Genomic DNA, 17465 nt, shown 5'->3' with positions numbered 1-17465 from the left:
TCACAACCATTCAGAGGCTGGAGTGAAGTTACAAGGTTGCAAATGAAGACTGGAAGGCGCTCAGTGTGATTTCTTGCGGAGGGCCAATTTCCCATCTGCCATGCAGAAAAGGTCCAAGGGAATAGCCTCTGGTTCTTTCGTTACTTAGGCGTGGAAAGTTGGGGTTTTCCTTTCAATTTAGTTCTAGGAAGTCACGTGAAACAGCCATAGGTTCCCTGCCTCCAGACCCTATTCTGTTGCCCCATTACTGCCGTCTTCTCTCCCCGCCTCTTTTAGTGACTAACATAAGATGAGGATCCGTCTTCTAATATCCCTCAGCAGTCCTTCCCCTCCGTCATTTAGGGAACTGCTCACTGGGCACTGGGACTTTGGGGAGAGTCCCAGGAGGCCCTTCTTCGTCCAGGGGCTATTTTTTTTTCTCTTCCAGCCTCTCCATCTCCTAACTCAAGGGGTATAGCTCAGTCAGATTATGTTTGGCGCCCTGAGACAGTGACAAACCCAGGGCCCGTGGATAGAGGAGGCATCTCACTACACTGCACGAGGCCACCTCGCAGTAGGCAGCCTAGGCCTGCCCAAAAACCCAAGAGCCTAACCAGGAAAACAGGTGGAGGCCGCCGGCTTCATCTCCCAGGAGATGGACTACACCTCCCAGCAGGCTCTGCGCTCAGGCTGAGGATCCCTCCGCTCTTTTTTTTGTCCCGCCGGCTCGGCCCCCCGCGACCAGCCAAGGGCTAAGGCCGGGTATTTCAGAATCTGAGGTCCGTCTTCTTATCACATTTCCGGGGAGGGACGGCTAAGAGCTCCGGAGGAAAAACGGACTTTTTTTGAGGAGCAAAGCGAAGGCAGACGGTGGATGACGAGGCATCCCCGCAACTGCAAGTTTTCGCGCGCTTTGGCGCAGGTGGTTGTGGGTAGCGCGCCTGGGAGGGAGAAAGAAGTCGGGGGCCGTGGCGCGCCGCCCGCGGGGCCTGAAGAGATGTTCGAGGACGAGTCCCACGCTGAGGGGGCGGCGGTGGTCGCCGCAGCTGGGGAGGCGCTACAGGCCCTGTGCCAGGAGCTGAACCTGGACGAGGGGAGCGCGGCCGAAGCCCTGGACGACTTTACTGCCATCCGAGGCAACTACAGCCTGGAGGTGAGCGGCAGCAGGTGGGGCGGCCGGACCCTACCCTCATCAGGCCCCACCCCTGCCCCGCCCCTTCCCCGGCCTATGGGGTGGTGGGAGTTTCCCCACCTAGGAGGGTCGCTGCGCAGCCAGGCGCCGAGGGGCGGGAGGGTGGGGGTTGCTCAGCGAATCCGCCCATCATTTTGAGGCGGGAAACTGAAGCCCAGGAAAGGAGCGGCCTAGGCCCTGCGCCACTCAAACCCCAGGCTTCCTGATCACACTTTACCCCGCTAAGCGCCACAAACGTCATGGTGGTGCCCTTAAATCGGTAAGAACAAATATAATGGTAAAGTGAAAATGAATTGCATGCCAAGACACCACTGGCCAGAGCTTTAAATGGACCCTCTCAGTTCCGTCTGAACCTCTTCTGTGATCCCCGTTCCACGCAAGAGGAAGCGGATCCCCAGACAGGTTAAGCTACAGGCCCAAGGTCACACGGGTAGAGATGGAGCCAGACCCAGGGTCTGAGCCGTTTAACCTACACCCTCTGCTTCATCACGGTGGAGCTGCTGGTTGCTGTGCAGCAGTTTGATCAAAGCCAGTGTGCATACGAAGCTGATCCCAGCCCTGCGTTTCCTCCTCCATCAGAGCATCGTCCTGATGCTTTGCATCAGTGTCTAGCTCTGAATAAAACAAATGCCAGTTATAATTACTCGATTTTTTCCCCCATCATTCTTGCATTTTATCCTCACAACAGCCCTGTGAACATGGCATGACGATGAGTATTAGACCTGCTTTCCAAGTGATAATGGCAAGGCTCAGAAGGTTGTCTTGCCCAGGGTTATTCTAATACAGAAACCCAGGCTGGGCGTGGTGGCTCACGCCTGTAATCCCAGCACTTTGGGAGGCCAAAGCGGGCCGATCACTTGAAGCCAGGAGTTTGAGACCAACCTGGGCAACATGGCGAAACCCTGTCTCTACTAAAAAGTACAAAATTAGCTGGGTATGTTGGCGCCTGCCTGTAATCCCAGCTACTCAGAAGGCTGAGGCAGGGGAATTGCTTGAACCTAGGAGGCATAGGCTGCAATGAGCAGAGATCACACCACTGCACTCCAGCCTAGGCGACAGAGCAAGACTCTATCTAAAAAGAGAAAGATGAGCGTAAGTCCAGTGTAGACAGAATTGTGATGGAGTGTATTTCATGTAGCACTCCACTGGCCCCATGTTCAAAGGCTTTCATGTGCCAAGGGCGCTGGACCCACTCCCAGGATGCACCACTGACTCACCACCCAGTGAAATAATTGCTGGGTTCAAAGGCATAGAGTTGGATATGTGTTGACTGTGTGCCTATATATGAAGGAAAAGTACCTGAAAAAGTCTTCCAGACTGGATAGACTGGGTAAAGGACAATGGTCCACATCCATGGGTGGCATGACTGGAAAGCTGTGGGAAGAGTAAGAAAGTAAGGGAGATTAGCCGGACACGGTGGCTCACGCTTGTAATCCCATCTCTTTGGGAGGCCGAGGCGGGCGGATCATGAGGTCAGGAGATTGAGACCATCCTGGCTAACACAGTGAAACCCCGTCTTTACTGAAAATACAAAGAATTAGCCGGGCGTGGTGGCGGGCACCTGTAGTCCCAGCTACTCAGGAGGCTGAGACAGGAAAATGGCGTGAACCCGGGAGGCGGGGCTTGCAGTGAGCCGAGATCGCGCCACTGCACTCCAGCCTGGGCCACAGAGCGAGACTCCGTCTCAAAAAAAAAAACAAGACGGAAAGATTAGAATGAATGGCCTCTCAATTGAAAACAGATTGATTTTTGAAAGCCTGAAAAAGCATTTCTGACATCCTAGGTCTCATTTGGTCTCTCTTGCCGAAGGTCACACCATCTGTCATTGAATAAGTATTTACTGTGTCAAACTACAGTCAAGGTGTGCACCTGTTTCAGATTCTTGAATATGACAAGCTTGTTCCCAGTTTTGTGGTATATCCATGCCACTCCCTCTGCCTGGAATCTTTCCCCTCACCCCCAACACCAGGAAAGGTTGAGACCTAAATCTCTAGTTAGGCAGAGTTGAATAGGACATCTTCAATGTTTGCTTTATTTATTTATTATTATTTTTTCTTTCTTTCTTTTTTTCTTCCTTAGAAACAGGGTCTTGGCTGGGCACACGGTGTCTCACGTCTGTAATCGCAGCACTTTGGGAGGCCGAAGTGAGCAGATCTTCTTAGGTCCAAGACCAGCCTGGCCAGCATGGTGAAACCCCGTCTCTACTAAAAATATAAAATTAGCCGGGCATGTTGACATGCACCTGTAATTCCAGCTACTGGGGAGGCTGAGGCAGGAGAATCACTTGAACCTGGGAGGTAGAGGTTGCAGTGAGCCGAGATCGCGCCATTGCACTCCACCCTGCACAACAAGAGTGAAACTCCATCTCAAAAAAAAAAAAAAGAAAGAAAGAAAAGAAAAGAAACAGAGTCTTGCTCTTTTGACCAGGCCTGGAATGCAGTGGTGCAATTGTAGCTCACTGTAAACTCAAACTCCTGGGCTCCAGTGATCTTCCTGTTTCAGCCTCCCCAGTAGCTGGGACTACAGGCATGCGCCAACGTACTCAGCTAATTTTTTCAACTTTTTGTAGAGATAGTATCTGACTATGTTGCCCAAGCTGGTCTTGAACTGGCCTTAAGTGATTCTTGTGCCGCAGCCTCCCAGAGGATTGGGATTACAGGCATGAGCCACCGTGCCCAGCCCAATGCTTGCTTTAGAAAGCACAAATATATGAACTGAAATTTTGTGTTTATTCTATCCAGTGTTGTATTTTCCCCTTTTTTTAAAATCAATTTTCGTTAAAGGCATTTGGAGTAGTCATTTTCATATATCTCAGATACTTCCTAAGAAGTCTTTCTCCAATCCGTACCTCTCTCTAGTCTACCTGACAAACTCCTGCTTACATTTTTAGTGACTTACAAATTTTGTCTCCTTTTGTGAGGCCTTCCCTAAACTCTAGTCAAAATCAGTTTTTCACTGCACTGTATTCTCCTACAACGCTTTTTCAATTCTTCTTATAGCTTCTATATCTCAACAATTATAAATAATAGTATCTGTTCCTCTTCTTAGCTCCAGATGTGAAGTTCTGTGAGATCAGAAGCCTTTTTTTGCATTTCTAGGGCCTGGTAAGTAGGCCCTAGAAATGCAAAAAAAAAAAAAAACAGTTTCTGATATCATAGAATTCATAGAATTTTTATGAAATAGGATTTTATCAAATATAATTGTATTCCATTTTATTCTCATGGAATAAAATAGTTGACTTTTTTAAGGAAAGAAAATCAGGCGAGGCACAGTGGCTCACGCCTATAATCCCAGCACTTTGGGAGGCTGAGGCAGGAGGATCACTTGAGCCCAGGAGTTTAAGACCAGCCTGGACAACATAGTGAGACCCTATTGCTACAAAAAATAAAATAGACTGGGCATGGTGGCTCACACCTGTTATCCCAACATTTTGGGAGGCAGAGGCAGGTAGATCACTTGAGCCCAGGGGTTTGAGACCAGCTTGGGCTCCCATCTCTACAAAAATTAGCTGGGTGTGGTCGCATGTGCCTTTAGTCCCAGCTACTCCAGAGGCTAAGGTGGGGGGATTGTTTGAGCCTGGGAGGTTGAGACCGCAGTGGCCCTGATTCCTGGGAAGTCGAGGCTGCAGTGGCCCTGATAGCACCACTGCACTCCAGCCTGGGGCAACAGAGTGAGACCCTGTTTTAAAAAGTAAAATAAAAATCAGTGTATTCTTTAATGCCTAAAAAAAAAAAATCGAAACAATAATTTTAGGACTTATATTTTCACCATCTTGCTAGAATTTTCATTTAGTAGCCTGTATCCAAAGGCTCTATAGTACTTAGATGTTATTCCCAAACAACTCTTTCTCTTTTTCTTTTTTGAGAGAAAAAAGTGTCTTAAGCACTTCTCCCATCTCAGCCTCCAGAGTAGCTGGGACTATAGGCGCATACCACCACGTCCTGCTAATTTTTTGTATTTTGTAGAGATGGGGTTTTGCCGTGTTACCCAAGCTAGTCTTGAACCCCTGAACTCAAGCAGTCCACCCACATCAGCTTCCCAAAGTGCTAGGACTACATGCGTAGGCCACCATGACCAGACCCTATTCCCAAGCAATTCATGAATCAAAGCTTATAAAAATATTCATCCTTAAGCTTACCTGCCTCATTTAGTGCTTTGAGAAAATAAAAAATTCCTTCAGGGTAGGAACATTGGGTTTATTGATGGCCACCCATTTCTACCTACCCCTTTCAGATTATTGTAAGAAATCTTTTTATCAATCTTTTTATCCTTCTAGGGTTTGGTCTTAAAGAGAGTCTGTGGAACAGTGTATAAGAACACTATTGTGTTGTGCTATGAGATTTACATCTGTAATTCTTTTTTTTTTTTTTTTTTTGAGATAGGGTCTCGTTCTTTTACCCTTGCCGGAGTCCAATGGGTCAGTCACAGCTCACTGCAGCCTTAACCTTCTGGGCTCAAATGATCCTCCCATCTCACTTCCCTAAGTAGCTGTAACTACAGGCATGTGCCACATGCCCAGCTAATTTTTTCCTCTTTTGTACAGATGCGGGTCTCACTATGTTTCCTAGGCTGATCTTGAAATTCTGAGCTCAAGCAATCCTCTGTCTCAGCCTCCCAAAGTGCTGGGATTACGAGCATGAGCCACTGTGCCTGGTCTTTATGTGTAATTTTTTTTTTTTTTTTTTTTGATGGGGGTCTCACTCCCGTCGTGCAGGCTGGAGGTGCAATCTCAGCTCACTGCAACCCCCACCTCCCAGGTTCAAGTGATTCTCCTTCCTCAGCCTCCCAAGAAGCTGGGATTACAGGCATGCGCCACCATGCCTGGCTAATTTTTGTATTTTTTAGTGGAGACGGGGTTTCACTGTGTTGGCCAGGCTGCTCTCGAACTCCTGACTTCAGGTGATCCACCTGCCTCGGCCTCTCAAAGTGCTAGGATTACAGGCATGAGGCGCCACACCAGCCTATCCGTAATTCTTAATCCTTAAACTTCACCTATTGTATTTCAGCAATGAAGTCATGAACTGACTGTAGCTTGGAGATGTCTGAAGTTTAATGTAGAAAATTGTTGAATTCCCAAATGTCACCTTTTTGTGGCATTGTAAATTGAGATATCTACAAATATGGAGAGCCATGCTTACTACGGTCATATGCTGCAGAACATTTCAGTTGGTGATGGACCACACATACTTTATTTTTACTATATGTTCTCTGTGTTTAGATACACAAGTAATTATTATTGTGTTACATTTGCCAACAGTATTCAGTATAGTAACATTTTCCACAGGTTTGTAGCCTAGAAACAATAAGCATACCATATAGCCTAGGTTTAGTAGCCTATGCTATGTTTGCACAACAAAATTGCCTAATGTTGCATTTCTCAGAATATATCCCTTTCATTAAGCAATGCATATGACTGTATTTTAAAGATGACATGTTTTGGAGTAAATAATTCCCCAAATTTTTACCTCACAAAAATGACAGTCTCCCTTATGTTGCACAAGATTAGTATTAATTTTTTTTTCTTTTTTTTTTTTTTTTTTTTTTGAGACAGGGTCTCGCTCTGTCATTCAGGCTGGAGTGTAGTGGCGCGATCTCGGCTCACTGCAAGCTCCGCGTCCTGGGTTTCTCCTGCCATTCTCCTGCCTCAGCCTTCTGAGTAGTTGGACTACAGGCGCCCGCCACCATGCCCGGCTCATTTGTTGTATTTTTAGCAGAGATGGGGTTTCACCGTGTTAGCCAGGATGGTCTCGATCTCCTGACCTCGTGATCCGCCCACCTTGGCCTCCCAAAGTGCTGGGATTACAGGCATGAGCCACGGCGCCCAGCCTAGTGTTAGTTTTTCATGTGTGACTCCCTTGCCAACTTTTTACTCTGTTCTTGCCTTTCCCTGCCAGACTAGTTAAAGAGAAACATAAAGCAAAAATGGTAGAAAGAAACTTCAGGATCATCAAGTCCCTTTCTTAAAATCAAGGAAGTCATGCTGACAAATTTTAGAAGAACTCTTCTGGTAATTCAGACATGCTTCACTTAATGACAGGGACATGGTCTAAGAAATGCAACATTAGGTGATTTTGTTGTGTGAACTTCACAGAGTATACTTATGCAAACCTAGATAGTATAGTCTACTACACACCTAGGCTGAGTAATGTAGCCTGTTGCTCTTGGGCTGCAAATTTGTTCAGCATGTTTCTATACTGAATACTGTAGGCAACTGTAATGGTAAGTGTGTATGTATCTAAACATAAAAGGGGTGCAGTAAGTTATAATTTTTTAAATATATAGAACAGTTAGAACATACAGTATTATAATCCTTTTTTTTTTTTTTTTTTGTGACGGAGTGTCCCTGTGTTGCCTAGGCTAGAGTGCAGTGGCACGATCTCTGCTCACTGCAACCTCTGCCTCCCAGGTTCAAGCTATTCTGCTGCCTCAGCCTCCCGAGTAGGTGGGACTACAGGTGTGTGCCATTACACCCAGCTAATTTTTTGCATTTTTAGTAGAGACAGAGTTTTGCCATTTTGGCCAGGCTGGTCTTGAAGTCCTGACCTCAAGTGATTCACCCGCACCAGCCTCCCAGGCATGAACCACCGCGCCTGGCCAGTATTATAATCTTAAGTGACCACCATTGTATATGTGGTCCAGCGTTGACCAAAATGTTGTTATGTGGCATATGCCTGTATTAGATTTGGAGTGTAGGTGAAAGTGAAAGAGTTATCTTTTTTTTTTTTTTTTTTTTTTTAAGAGACAGGATCTTGCTCAGTTACCTGTCTTGGAATGTAGTGGCACAAACATAGCTCACTGCAGTCTTGCACTCCTGAGCTTAAGCGATCCTCTTACCTCAGCCACCCAAGTAGCTAGGACTGCAAGCAAGCACCACCATGCCTGGTTAATTTTTTTATTTTCGTTTTTAGAGTCAGAGTCTCACTATGTTGCCCTGGCTAGTCTTGAACTCCTGGCCTCAAGTGATACTTCCACCTCAGACTCCCGAGTTACTGGGATTATAAACGTGAGCCACCAAGTCAGGCTTTTATCTTTAGATTAATATTAATTTATCATGTTATAGTTGTAAAAGCACAGAACTAAGAGTAAGGAGTTTTATACCCATTACTGCAGCTAGCAGCTTTGTGACCTTGGGCAAATATCTTCACTTCTCTGGCCTTTTATCTACATAAGGAAAACTGAGACCAGATAATTCTACATCTCTTATTTCCAGAATTAAAGTGTTTTAACATAATATTGTATCTGTTTTGTCTTTTGCTTGCCAGGGAGAAGTTACACACTGGTTGGCATGTTCATTATACGTTGCATGCCGCAAAAGCATTATTCCCACGGTTGGAAAGGGTATCATGGAAGGCAACTGTGTTTCACTTACCAGAATACTACGTTCAGCTAAATTAAGGTAAACCTCTTTCATATTTTTAAATGTTATATAAGCTCTAAATTTTAGAATCAGTTTTCTCTTGTTTTGAAATCATTTGACTTCATTTAATTTTTATTTTAATTTATGTATTTATTTATTTATTTATTTTTGAGACAGAGTCTCACTGTGCCAGCCAGGCTGGAATGCAGTGGTGCAGTCTTGGCTTACTGCAATCTCTGCCTCCTGGGTTCAAATGATTCTCATGCCTCAGCCTCCCAAGTATCTGGGATTACAGACACACACCTCTAAGCCCGGCTAATTTTTTGTATTTGTTTTAGTAGAGATGGGGTTTCACCATGTTGCTCAGGCTGTTCTCGAACTCCTGACCTCAAGTGATCTGCCCACCTCAGCCTCCCAAAGTGCTATAGCATTACAGACGTGAGCCACTGTGTGACTTCATTTAATTCTAAGTTTGTTATAACATAGATAATCCTTTCCCAATTTTCATATTCTTTCTCTGCCTTTCACAAATTCTGCTAGAAACCTCTGTGTTAAATCTTTAGCTATACCTTTTAAAATCAATTTTTTAAAATTTGAAAATAATTTTAGGCTTACAGAAAAGTTGCAAAAATAAGAAAAGGATAATACCCATATATCCTTGACTCAGAGTCACCTGTTATTGACATTTTACCCCTTTTGCTTTCTCATTTGATTTTTCTTTCTTCAATATATAGATCTGTCTCTCTTCTTTTTTTTTTTTGAGACGGAGTTTCGCCCTTGTTGCCCAGGCTAGAGTGCAATGGTGCGATCTTGGCTCACCACAACCTCTGCCTCCCGGGTTCAAGCGATTCTCCTGCCTCAGCCTCCCGAGTAGCTGGGATTACAGGCATGTGCCACCACGCCTGGATAATTTTGTAATTTTAGTAGAGACAGGGTTTCTCCATGTTGGTCGGGCTGGTCTCGAACTCCCGACCTCAGGTGATCCACCTGCCTCGGCCTCCCTAAATACTGGGATTATAGGCGTGAGCCAACGCTCCCGGCTAGACCTTCCTCTTTTTTTCCTCAACCATTTCAATCTAAGTAGCATACATTTATAGCCTTTTACCCCAAAATACTTCACTGTGTATTTCTTTAAATAACTACAGTACAGTTACCAACTTCAGCAAAATTAACACTAGTAAAATAATTTTATCTAACCAGGTATCTCTGTTCTAGTTTTGTTAGTTGATTCAATAATGTTCTTTATAGCATTTTTTTTTTTCTGGAAGTACAATTTCTAATTAAGGATCAAATATTGCATTTGCTTATCATGTGTATTTATTCTTCTTTAATTAGGAACATTTCCACAGCCTTTCTTTTTCTTTTATGACATTACCATTTTGGAGGAATATAATCCACAATCACTTTGTCCCTTTCTTTAATTAAAAAAATTTTTTTTAGAGACTAGGTCTTGCTCTGCCCAGGCCTCGAGTACAGTGGCACCTTTTTACCTCACTACAGCCTCAAACTCCTCAGCTCAAATGATCCTCCTGCTTCAGCCTCCCAAGTAGCTGAGACTACAATCATGTGCCACCATGCCTGACTGATATTTAAAAATATTTTTATAGAGACAAGGTCTCACTATGTTGCTCAGGCTTGTCTCAAAGTCCTGACTTCAAGTGATGCTCTTGCCTCAGCCTTTTTTTTTTTTTTTTTTTTTTGGGGACAGAGTCTCACTCTGTTGCCCAGGCTGGAATGCAGTGGTGCAATCTCAGCTCATCGCAACCTCCGCTTCCTGTGTAGCTGGGACTACAGGCATGTGCCACCACACGCAGCTAATTTTTGTATTTTTAGTAGAGATGAGGTTTCACCATATTGGCCAGGCTGGTCTCAAACTCCTGACCTTATGATCCACCCGCCTCAGCCTCCCAAAGTGCTGGGATTACAGGCATGAGCCACTGTGCCCACCCTCATCCCCTCTTTTAATAGATGGTTCCCAATTTTGGATTTGTCTCCTATTAACTTTTTTTTTTCCGATTAACTTTTGATTAGATGCAGGCTCTTCATTCCCTGATGGAAAAATATGTAAGTGATTTTGTGTTCTAAGGATATCACATCTGATGATGGCACATGTTATCCACCTGCATCTCATTGGTGATGTTAATTTTTATCATCTGGTCAAGATGTTGTCCTGTTTCTCTACTGTATATTAATTTTTTTCCCCTTGCAGTTACTCAGTGGGTCTCAGATACATCTTTTACTTACTCTAGTATCAAGCATATAGAATTATTTGGCTGGATAGGAAACGAAACATTTAGCGATCCAGTTTGGATTCATGCTAATATTCTTTGTTTCTGGGACAAAACTATTTGTGGTCATTGTCTATTTGCTATTCCTGGGTTTCCAGAATAGAAGAGGAGCAAAATTTAAAGCCCTATCCAGGAATGGCAAATAGATTTTAGTTCATGCTAAATTTAAATTTTTTTTTTTTTTTTTTTTTTTGAAATGGAGTTTCACTCTTGTTGCCCAGGCTGAAGTGCAATGGCCTGATCTCAGCTCACCATAGCCTCTGACTCCCAGGTTCAAGTGATTCTCCTGCCTCAGCTTCCCCAGTAGCTGGGATTACAGGTGTCTGCCACCACACCTGGCTAATTTTTTGTATTTTTAATAGAGACAGGGTTTCACCATGTTGGCTGGCCTGGTTTTGAACTCCTGACCTCAGGTGATCCACCTGCCTCAGCCTCCCAAAGTGCTGGCACTACAGATGTGAGTCACCATGTCCAGTCTAAAAAAAAATGTTTTTAAACAATTTTGGTTGTAAAAATAAAATAAGATGATAAAAATTAAATGAAGATCAATGGGGTTAATTTTTTAATTGAGCAAGACATTATCATTGTTAGTATAAAACAATCTGATCTTTTTCTGTCAATGTTTCTCATCATTGTTCATATAATTTCAAAAATCTTTGTAATAATAAATTCTGGGGGAAACTGAACAAAAAAGAATTACAACAAAAACTGTAGAGCAGTACATTGCAGGAGAATCACTTGAACCTTGGAGGTGAAGGTTGCAGTGAGCTGAGATAGTGCCACTGCACTCCAGCCTGGGCGACAGAGCAAGACTCCGTCTCAAATAAAAAGACAAGGCCGGGTGCGGTGGCTCACGCCTATGATCCCAGCACTTTGGGAAACCGAGCCAGGTGGATCACAAGGTCAGGAGATCGAGACCATCCTGGCTAACAAGTGAAACCCCGTCTCTACTAAAAATACAAAAACAAAATTAGCCGGGTGGGCACCTGTAGTCCCACCTACTCAGGAGGCTGAGGCGGGAGAATGGTGTGAACCCAGGAGGTGGAGCTTGCAGTGAGCCAAGATCGCGCCACTGCACTCCAGCCTGGGCGGACAGGGCAACACTACGTCTCAAAAAAAAAAAAATCAAATTTCAAATAATGAAACAAACTCTGGGGATAGATGGTAGTGATGATTGCACAGTGTGAATGTACTTAATGTTACTGAACTATAGACTTAACAATGGTTGCAATGATAAAGGTTGTTTGTTATGTATGTTTTACCACACACACACACACACACACACAGAAATTTATTTTCAAAGTTTTTAAATAATACAGAAGGCTTATAAGTAGAAAGGAGTCTCCTTGGCCATGCACAGTGGCTCACACCTGTAGTCCCAGCACTGTGGGAGGCTGAGGTGGGCGGATCACCTGAGGTCAGGAGTTCAAGACCAGCCTAGCCAACATGATGAAACTCCGTCTTTACTAAAAATACAAAAAAGTTAGCTGGGCGTGGTAGTGGGCGCCTGTAATCCCAGCTACTGGGGAGGCTGAGGCAGGAGAATCGCTTGAACCCAGGAAACGGAGGTTGCAGTAAGCAGAGATCATGCCATTGTACTCCAGTGTGGGTGACAAGAGTGAAACTCCATCTCAAAGAAAGAAAGAAAGGTGTCTCCTTTTGGCATTCTCCATAATTAACCATTATTGATAATTTCTTCTGGCTGGGCTCAGTAGCTCACGCATATAATCCCAGCACTTTGGGAGGCTTAGACGGGCGGATCACCTGGGGTCAGGAGTTCAAGATCAGCCTGGCTAACATGGTGAAACCTTGTTTCTATAAAAATACAAAAAATTAGTCAAGCGTGGTGGGGCACACCTGTAATTCCAGCTACTTAGGAGGCTGAGGCAGGAGAATTTCTCGAACCTGGGAGGTGGAGGTTGCAGTGAACGGAGATTGTGCTATTGCACTCCAGCTTGGGCAACAAGAGCAAAACTCTGTCTCAAAACAAACAAACAAACAAACAAACAAAACAAAACAAACTTCTTATGTACAAACATATAAACCTGTTTTTTGGTATTTTTTCTTTTTATTTTCTTTTCTCTTTATTTTTTTGAGACAGAGTCTTGCTCTGTCACTCAGGATGGAGTATAGTGGTGTGATCACAGCTCACTGCAGCCTAGACCTCACAGGCTCAAGCGATCCCTCACTTCAGCCTCCCCAGTAGCTGGGACTACTGGTGTACGTCACTATGCTTGGCAAATTTTATATTTTTTGTAGAGAGAGGGGTCTCACCATGTTGCCCAGGCTGGTGTTTTTTCTTTTTAAAACATAAATGAAATTATACTATATGTGTTGCTCTACAGTTATTTTTCCTTACATTTTGGAAATTCTTCTATATCAGCGTATGTAATTCTACCTCATTAATTTTTTTTAACTATTTTAGGATATAAGGATCTTTCATATATTTAGCCATGCATTATGGCCATTTCGATTGTATCCAGTCCTTTGTAGTTACAGACAAATAAACATCATTGTAAAGGTGATATTTCTGATAAATTCTAAAAATATGCATGATTCCTAAAAAAGGGTCAAAAGATATGTCTTTTTTGGTCAGGCTCAATGGCACACACCTGTAATCCCAGCACTTTGGGAGGCTGAGGCGGGCAGATCTCTTGAACCCAAGAGTTCAAGACCAGCCTGGGCAACAGGGTGATACCCTGTCTCTACAAAAAATACAAAAATTAGCCAGGCGTGGTGGTGCATGCCTGTAATCCCAGCTACTCAGAAGGCTGAGGTGGGCGAATCACTTGAACCCAGGAGGTGGAGGCTGCAGTGAGTTATGATCATGCCACTCTACTCCAGCCAGGCTGGTAAAGCAAGACCCACTCTCAAAAAAAAAAAAAAAAAAAAAAAAATCCATTAAAAATAGTTACAAACTTATGAAAAAAAAAAACCCTAAGTCTTTTTAAAATGTAGATTGATATTCTCAAAGTCCCTTCCCCCCAAATGTTTTTATCTTTTATTTATTTATTTATTTTTGAGATAGAATCTCGCTCTGTTGCCCAGGCTGGAGTGCAGTGGCACGGTCTCTGCTCACTGCAGCCTTTGCCTCCTGGGTTCAAGTGATTCTCCTGCCTCAGCCTCCCCAGTAGCTGTGACTACAGGCGTGTGCCACCACACCTGGCTAATTTTTGTATTTTTTGTAGAGACGGGGTTTCACTATTTTGGCAAGGCTGATCTGGAACTCCTAACCTCGTGATCCGCCCACCTCGGCCTCCCAGAGTGTCAGATTATAGGCATGAGCCACCGCGCCCAGCCTGTTTTTATCTATTTTATTTTTTGTTTGTGTTTTTTGAGACAGGGTCTCACTTTGTCACCCAGGCTGGAGTGCAGTGTCATGATCTCGGCTCACTTGCAACCTCCCCCTTCTGGGCTCAAGCGATCCTCCCACCTCAGCCTCCTGAGTAGCGGGGACTACAGGCACATTTCACCACGCTCAGGTTATTTTTGTATTTTTAGTTGAGACAGGGTTTCACCATGTTGGCCAGGCTGGTCTCAAACTCTTGGCCTCAAGTGATCCACCCACCTCAGCCTCCCAAAGTATTAAGATTACAGGCATGAGCCCCTGCACCCAGCTTCCCCCAAAACGTTATTTTTAAGTGTCAAATTTTTAATGCTAAAAGAGCAGTTACCCAGCATCGATGTGTTCATTCAGAGAAATAAACAAAAATTTCAAATGATTTTATTTGTTTTGACTTATAATAATTTGGGCTGTTTTCAAAATTTCAATTTAAATATAATTTTTAAACTTTTATTATTATTATTATTATTTGAGTCAGGGTCTTACTCTGTTGCCCAGGCTAGAGTACAATAACATGATCTCAGCTCCCTTCTACCTCTGCCTTCCAGATTCAAGCAATCCTCCCACCTCACCCTCCCGAGTAGCTGGGACTACAGGTATGTGCCACCATGCCCAGCTAAGTTTTGTAGCTCTATTTTTTTCTTTAGAGATAGGGTTTCACCATGTTCCCCAAGCTTGTCTTGAAGTCCTGAGCTCAAGTGATCTGCCCGCCTTCGCCTCCCAAAGTGCAGGGATTACAGGTGTGAACCACCACACCTGGTCCCATCTCTAGATTATTTGTACCTAATACAATGTAAATACTACGTAAGTAGTTGTTACACTGTATACTTTAGGGAATAATCACAAGAAATGAAGTTGGTAGATGTTCAATATGGACACAATCATCCTTTTTTTTTTTGAGACGGAGTCTCGCTCTGTCACCCAGGCTGGAGTGCAGTGGCCGGATCTCAGCTCACTGCAAGCTCCGCCCACCGGGTTCACGCCATTCTCCTGCCTCAGCCTCCTGAGTAGCTGGGACTACAGGCACCCGCCACCTCGCCCGGCTAGTTTTTTGTATTTTTAGTAGAGACGGGGTTTCACCGTGTTAACCAGGATGATCTTGATCTCCTGACCTCGTGATCCGCCCGCCTCGGCCTCCCAAAGTGCTGGGATTACAGGCTTGAGCCACCGCGCCCGGCCACAATCATCCTTTTTTTCCAAATATTTTTGATGTGTAGTTGGTTGAATCCATTTATGTGAAACTCACAGATATGGAGGGTAAACTCTAGAGAGAGAGAGAGAGTGAGAGTATGTGCATGTGTGTGTGTGGTGTTGGCGGTAGGGTAAAATATATATCACATAAAATTCATAAAATTGACAATTTTTAAGTTCAGTGACATTATATACCTTCACCTTCACATTGTTCAACCATCACCACCACCATCTCCCGAAATTTCTTATCTTCCCAAACTATACACATTAAATGGTAACTCAGCCGTTTAGCTGCTAGTCCAGCCCAGCTCTGCCTCAGTGAACTATGCTGTGCTCTGCTCCACTGAGGTGCAGGGCTGACTGTGTCAGCACTATCAGGAGGGATGGCTGGCCCCAGCCTGAGGAGGAGGAAAAGAAGGAGGTACGCAGGTCCCTGGGGTTTCTGGTTCTGGTATTTTTGTCCCTGGGCCTCTGCGTTGTCCCTTCGTGAAGCAGAAACCTTATAATCCTGGCCCAGCCTCACAGGCTCCTCCCACAGAGAGACACATGCTCTGTGCTGTCGTCTAGTGGCTGCTTGACATTTTGGCAACCATGAAGGGACCTGAAGCGAGCCTCCATTTGCTGATATTATAGTTGGAGCCTTGGTACCATTCACCCAATCTCACTGAGCCAGCAGGGGTCTCTGGTGAGTCTCCTCTCAGGTTTTGAATCTTCCTAGTTTTGGTTTGAGATTCATTCTTTATTCAAGCAACCAATTCCACACTTGATGGAGCTGGAATTAAAGTTCTGCTTTTAAGGACACAATCATAGACACTGGTTATTTTACCTAGGCTTTGATTGGAATGGCATATTTTCGATATAACCAGACTGCTTTAAAACATTGAGGTTGTTTTTGTTTTTTTAGAGACAGGCTTTTACTCTGTTGCTCAGGCTGGAGTGCAATGGCATGATCATAGCTCACTAAAGCCTCAAACTCTGGGGGTCAAGTTGTCCTCTTGACTCAGTGACCTAAGTAGCTGGGGCTATAGGTGCACTCCACCATGCCTGGCTAATTGTTTGTTTTGTCTTGTTTTTTGTTTCTTCTTAGAGACTGGGTCTGGCTTTGTTGCCCAGGTTGGTCTTGAACTTCTGGCTTCAGGAGATCCTCCTGCCTTTGCCTCCTAAAGCACTAAAGCACTGGGATTACAGGTGTGAGCCACTGCACCAGCCAATATTTACTTTATAGAGCTGATAAAAAAGATTGGAAAGATTGACTCGCCACTGCAGAACAATCATGTATTTGGGTCATATTTAGGTCAATATCTCACACCATTAGGAAGGTTCATTCCTAAGAAGTTGAGTCCCATGGAAGGGGGAATATTACAAAGGACCAAAGCTGAATTTTATACAAGAGAGAAGTGGTCCTGGAACCTGTTTCAGACTACATGACTGTCCCTTTGATCAAAGCAATTCCTTGAGCAATCATTATTGTTCAAAGATTCTCTAACAAGGTCCCTGACCTTACAGTAAGTAAAAAAAGTCACTTTCTGACAAGCCCAGGAACCTCAAGATATTTTGGGGACTTCAGGAAGAGAGGATTTCACCCAATGCATACAGTATTATGGGAACAGTCTGATGATGGATCCTTGGCTTGTCTTCTTAGCCTCAAGGCTTTTAAAAGTCTAATCCAGAATTCCTTATGAATGTTCCAACAAAACCAACTTTAAAGAGCCTAGGTGGCCACTCACTATTCTTATTGCCCCCTATGCAAATAATCAGGCCAAATATATTACTAAAACTTATTTTGCAAGTAAATTGCGAGCCAGTCATGGTGGCTCACACCTATAATCCCAGCACTTTGGGAGGCCTAGGCAGGTGGATCACTTGAGGTCAGGAGTTCGAGACTAGCCTGGCCAACATGGTAAAACCCTGTCTCTACTAAAATTACAAAAATTTGCCGGGTGCAATGGTGGGCACCTGTAATCCAAACTACTTGGGAGGCTTAGAAATGAGAATTGCCTGAACCCAGGAGGTGGAGGTTGCAGTGAGCCGAGATCGCACCACTGCACTCCAGCCTAGGCCACAAAGTGAGACTCCATCTCAAAAAAAAAAAAAAAAAAGGCCGGGCACGGTGGC

The 17465-nt window shown here is 44.3% G+C and overlaps 1 protein-coding gene across 5 annotated transcripts in view; it reads left to right on the top strand.

The window, feature by feature from the left end:
- Window positions 1–688: 688 nt before the first annotated feature.
- Window positions 689–17465, top strand: part of RBL1 (RB transcriptional corepressor like 1) — a 100867-nt gene continuing 84090 nt past the window's right edge. For 2 of the 5 annotated variants that reach the window (XM_026455280.1, XM_026455278.1), the window contains exons 1-3: window positions 689–1132; window positions 8434–8567; window positions 14708–14755. In XM_026455280.1, coding sequence (XP_026311065.1) covers window positions 854–1132; window positions 8434–8567; window positions 14708–14755 — 461 coding nt within the window. In that variant the 5' untranslated portion in view covers window positions 689–853. Of the gene's footprint in view, window positions 1133–8433; window positions 8568–14707; window positions 14756–17465 lie in introns of those variants that run through there. The other 3 variants (XM_026455279.1, XM_026455282.1, XM_026455281.1) reach the window with 3 other exon arrangements.

This window comes from Piliocolobus tephrosceles, chromosome 20 (assembly GCF_002776525.5).
Source record: "Piliocolobus tephrosceles isolate RC106 chromosome 20, ASM277652v3, whole genome shotgun sequence".
NCBI classification, from domain to species: domain Eukaryota; kingdom Metazoa; phylum Chordata; class Mammalia; order Primates; family Cercopithecidae; genus Piliocolobus; species Piliocolobus tephrosceles.
This window is presented reverse-complemented; position numbering and strand designations above follow the sequence as displayed.